Source organism: Phragmites australis, chromosome 3 (genome assembly GCF_958298935.1).
Source record: "Phragmites australis chromosome 3, lpPhrAust1.1, whole genome shotgun sequence".
Lineage (NCBI taxonomy): Eukaryota > Viridiplantae > Streptophyta > Magnoliopsida > Poales > Poaceae > Phragmites > Phragmites australis.
In genome coordinates, this window is record NC_084923.1 from 24,718,556 (window position 1) to 24,723,420 (window position 4,865).

The 4,865-nt window shown below is 41.6% G+C and overlaps 1 protein-coding gene across 3 annotated transcripts; it reads left to right on the top strand.

The window, feature by feature from the left end:
• Positions 1–1,425: 1,425 nt before the first annotated feature.
• On the top strand, positions 1,426–4,517 carry LOC133912712 (uncharacterized). Of its 3 annotated transcripts, XM_062355587.1 has the most exons (3): positions 1,426–1,744; positions 1,832–1,929; positions 3,528–4,517. In XM_062355587.1, exon 3 carries the CDS (start codon positions 3,597–3,599, stop codon positions 4,398–4,400), a length of 804 nt encoding a protein of 267 aa, XP_062211571.1. In that variant the 5' UTR covers positions 1,426–1,744; positions 1,832–1,929; positions 3,528–3,596; the 3' UTR covers positions 4,401–4,517. The 3 variants fall into 3 exon arrangements, with proteins under 3 accessions (XP_062211571.1, XP_062211570.1, XP_062211572.1); XM_062355586.1 differs by lacking the exon at positions 1,832–1,929; XM_062355588.1 differs by lacking the exons at positions 1,426–1,744; positions 1,832–1,929 and adding an exon at positions 1,951–2,884.
• Positions 4,518–4,865: the final 348 nt, after the last annotated feature.

Genomic DNA, 4,865 nt, shown 5'->3' on the forward strand with positions numbered 1-4,865 from the left:
TGCAAATGAAATACAAAATCAAAATCATTAAAGATAATCTAGGAGCCCACAGGCTTGGCGTCTCTTCTTATCATTTGGGACATCTTTTTCCGCATATTGGAGAACTTCAATAACATATGGGAACAAGATGTTAAGATTCTTAAGAGTTTTATAATGAGAACACCACCGAGTGTCTCCAACCAATCATATTTTTCAAAACATTCAGGATTAAATAAGTGTTGTTTGCCTACTATGAGTGTTTACAGATACTTGAAACAATGTTGTGGTCTGTGAGGACCTCTAATCAAATATGTTCTCCTTATCTCATCTTGTAGCTTAAGGCTAGGATGTTCTAATATTCTCTATTTCTATCAGCCAGATCATAAGGAAGTTCATCTAAATTTACATCTTTTGATGACAATGTCAAAGAAGGACGAGTCGCAACACTAATGTTTGATGCACTTGATCTATATGTGAAGTCCCTTCATCACTAGCCGGGTAATTTTCTTTTTAAGAACCGTTCCATTAAATTCTTGCCACCTGCCCAATTCATAAAATCAAAGTGTAAAACACAAAACTAAAGTTACTTCATACACATGTGCACAAGTAAACAGCAGCACAATGCCACCACTAATTTTCTTACCTAGACCTAACATCATGGAAGAAGATTAGAACTTTAGAAGCCATCAAACCCTTGTGGTAATGCAGTTCAATCTGTTACACATCAGCAAAGAAGAAAGAACCGCCCTCAAAGGCTTAAAAATCTTCAAGAGTCAAAAGCTCCAAAATCCAAACCTAACAGATCATCCCAAATTAAGATACTACATCAGAGTGGCCCCTCTCGGCGGTAACATGAGATCGAAATCGAGTTTGCAAATCGAATGGGGAATTGGGGTTAGGGCAATCCTCACTTGAATGCTATGACATTGTCGTTGGGTTTAGGTCACTGGGTGCGTTGTCTCGTGTCATGGTGTGCCAGCATCGGAGTGTTTATTGAGAAGAAAACAGCGATATTGTGAGAGGAAGAAAGAGTCGTGCAACAATTTTGGCCTAATCAAATAACGAGCCAAAAAAGGTTGCTTTCATGATCTGCCGTTGTCATGAGACAAAGCTTATTGATGTCACTAATTATAGAATACAGAGGGTTAATTAGATCTATAGCGTGAGACACTCAAGAGATGAAGCAATCAGAAGAAACGGGCTCTATGTGAGAAAACTTGGAGCCGCTCGAACCCTTTACCACCTCAAGGGCAAAGGTATGCCTAGACCACATAGATGGAAGTGGGCCCCAAGAGCGCGACGACCTGGAAGTTCTTCACGGTAGAGTAAAAAAAATATTAATTATTTTCATAAATCTGTTTAAGAATTACTGAATTTAACATTATAATAATATTAACTGAAAAATCCGACATAAATTCACTCCCGTGAACCGCACCATACGTGGGACCCACTATCGTATCGAAGGAAACTGCTGGTTCTCCCCTCCCTGAAGCTTCCCCCTCCCGCAATAACCAACCTGTACGCGGCGGCGGCGAGATCCACAGCGGAGGCGCCCTCCGTGGCGGCTATCTGCGGAGGCGTTCATCCAGGCCGGCACCGGTGGGATCCAAGCTCGGGCGTCCTCCACGGTGGCGGTGGAGGCGCCGGGGGAATCCAATTGCCGGTGCCATCTACAGCGGCGACGGCTGGATCCAAGCGCAGGCGTCCATCGTAGGCGACAGGCGCCGACAAGCAGCGGTGGCCGAGAAGGAGCACTGTCTGGCAGGTGGGTCTAATTTCTTGTTTCCGCCATGACCCGATTCAATAATTTTGGTCCGAATCTTCCCTCCTCGCCATGGTTCGCCTTCTCCAGTGGTTTTGTTTCGATTCAACGAGGACACGTCGGACCACGGTTCGGAGATTGACGATCATGAGTTTCTCATTTGATGCATTGCAGTGAAATCCAGCCATGTAGGTCCAATTCAATTTCTAAAGTATGTCTAGGAATCTAAGTACTTATAGTGGTTGAATCAATTTTATAAATATAGGTATTTCTGCTATATATTGATATGTTATGGTTTTTGTTGGCCTGTTGGATTTGTTATTAGAGTCAATTTTGTTTCGTAATTATGATATTCTATTTCAAACCAGCGGAAATTATGACCTAGGACAAAGAACAAAAAATATCGCCATGTTACCTGATAAATGTAAATGCACTTCGCATGTGCTGCTCAACCAGTTCGCTCTAGAGTGCCTTCTTTGGTGTCTGTCCTTTTGGTTGCTTCTGAAATATTTTGGTGTAGCATTACAGTCAGGCTATATGTGAATCGTCTGCACTAGTTGTGGTTATAGCTGAGTTTAAGTCAGCTGCACTATCCTTCTTTAATCAGAACATAATTAAAATTTATGTAACAAGGTTATATTTAATAAGAGATATGGAACAGAACATAATTGTCATGATCTTCCAACTCATATTGGCTATTATTTTAACTAGGAGCCCCAGACATCTTTACTGTTCTTCCTTGGACTTGGTTTGAATGCTTTCCACTTGGTTATACGAGTTCTATAGTATAACATGAAAGGAAAATATGGCTCCATATCTCAACCTACTGTCATACAAGTTTCCAATTTCCCCGTCAAGTTTCTGTGAAGAGCCCAAGGTTTCTTCTGTACTGTGTTCAATGGAGTATCCTGTGCACTCATGCTGTAAATTTAGTAAAACTTGCTTAGTTATGAACAAGTGATCGTGTTTGGTTCTTTTGCTAGGTCAAGCAATTGCTCATCCATCCTTGAAAAACAATGTGTTTGGTAGGTCCAAAAGCCTTTGCTGATATGTGCCAGGAAAAGCTGGCCCATGTGGTTCACTTCAGTGGGCAAAAAGTTTACTTACTTGCCAGTTTGCCATGGATCCAAATAAATGCCATAGGTTAGTTTAAGCAGTTTAGTTTTTAAGAAAACATATACTTGTTTTACGTTTTCATTGCAAAAAAAGTAAATGGTAGCCTTTCTAGTTTGCATCCATGTACTCACAGGAGCTGTTTGTCCCAGTCTAGCAGCTTAAAGTGCGCTAAGGGATTTAAGCATGCCCCTTGTGAGTTGTATGCTGATCTTTCTTGTAGAATCGGCAGTCTAGAACATTTTTTAGGGCATTTATGTTGTGTTTGTGATGATTGACTAGTGTTTGTCTCTTGCTCTCTTTGACTGGGAGTCTTTAGAGTAATAGTTGGGTATGTCTAGTACTATATTTAGCTCTCTTTCATCTCATAAAAATTTGCATCTGCTATCCCTTTTAGTTTCCACCTACTGTGTTTATCATTTTCCTACTTCCTTTTGCAACTGAGAATGCTAATATGTCAGATAACCCAATTCCTATACTTTCCTGTTGTGTTATATAACCTTTTGATGACCATATGCATGATTTGCTTTGATCTTTCAGTTACTAACATCCTTCTGACAGCTTTGTGTCTTCCCTCGTTGTATAATGATAACATAAGCTTAGACACATTTTTTATTTTTTCTGTTCTCTTGCAGTATCATGTCCTCATATATGTTTTACATGGGTCTTTCAGGTCACAAGTGAAATTTTGATGCAAGTGAAATCAGGATCTTCAAGATAGTGCACTCTTTGGGTTACAGAAATGTGGGGTTTTGCACCAAATGTTTGGGTGTCTGGGTTGGGGAGGAAGAGTCCTCCAAATTGCTCCTCTTCCAATGTTGCGTGTTCTGATGATGAGGCATCCTCATGCACAAGTAGAGAAGAAGGCCTGGAGTGCCCCATATGTTGGGAGTCCTTCAACATAGTCGAGAACATACCTTATGTGCTATGGTGTGGCCACACCATGTGCAAGAACTGCATCCTAGGCCTTCAGTGGGCTGTCATCAAAGTTCCAACTGTGCCAATCCAGCTACCATTCTTCATCTGTTGCCCCTGGTGCAATCTCCTGTCACTTCGCATACTTTACAAAGGGAACATCATATTCCCACGCAAAAATTACTTCCTCCTTTGGATGGTTGAGGGGATGAATGGCGAGCGGGCAAGATCACGGTCTGCTGTTCAAACTGAGCAACATACGACATGGCTCTCAACCAGCAGTAGGGCAAATGGAATTGCTGGTTATTCAAACCCCATTAGACGTCCCCTTCCACCACAGGTTGATACTTCGTCCTCCAGTGCAAATCATGCCAACCATGGGGCCCCTCTCCTGAATGCAGAGAGGGTACAAGCTTCGCTGCACAAGTCGCTGTCATTCTTGGTTCACCTGACTGCCAAATTTCCTCTGGTGTTCATCTTCCTCCTCATAGTGCTCTATGCGATCCCTGCCAGCGCAGCAGTCTTGTTATTGTACATCCTTATCACAGTGCTGTTTGCGCTTCCCTCATTCTTGATATTATATTTTGCGTATCCGAGCCTAGACTGGCTTGTTAGAGAAATCTTTGCTTGAGATTTCCTCACGAGGCAAAATCTCAATGCTGCTGTTGAATCCATGTAACTGAACTCTCTAGTATTTGATGTGTGTGTAAGTGCGAATGTTATTACATAAGTTTTGACTTTGACTACACATGTCATGCGTGCACCTCAAATATCCATGCAAATGCGCTTGGTCGCAATGAAAAATCATTGGCTTTCACGCGCTTTTGTGATCTGCTTCACTGCAACACTACTGTATATTTGGCATCAGTAGCGTAACTATCGGCTATCGTTGGAGTGTTTAGGTTGGCAGTGTGGAGTAGCTAAAACTCTTTTCCTGCAATTGCATATGAAGTTTCTCAAAGTTTGTCCCCTTTTTTTTTTTGGCAAATTGTAGAATCATTTTGTAGGCATTTAGGCCTCTAATTCAAGTTCAAGTTTTGGTGATTAATGACAACACAATTATCACGACTAATGTGTGTTTTGCAGGATTAGTTGA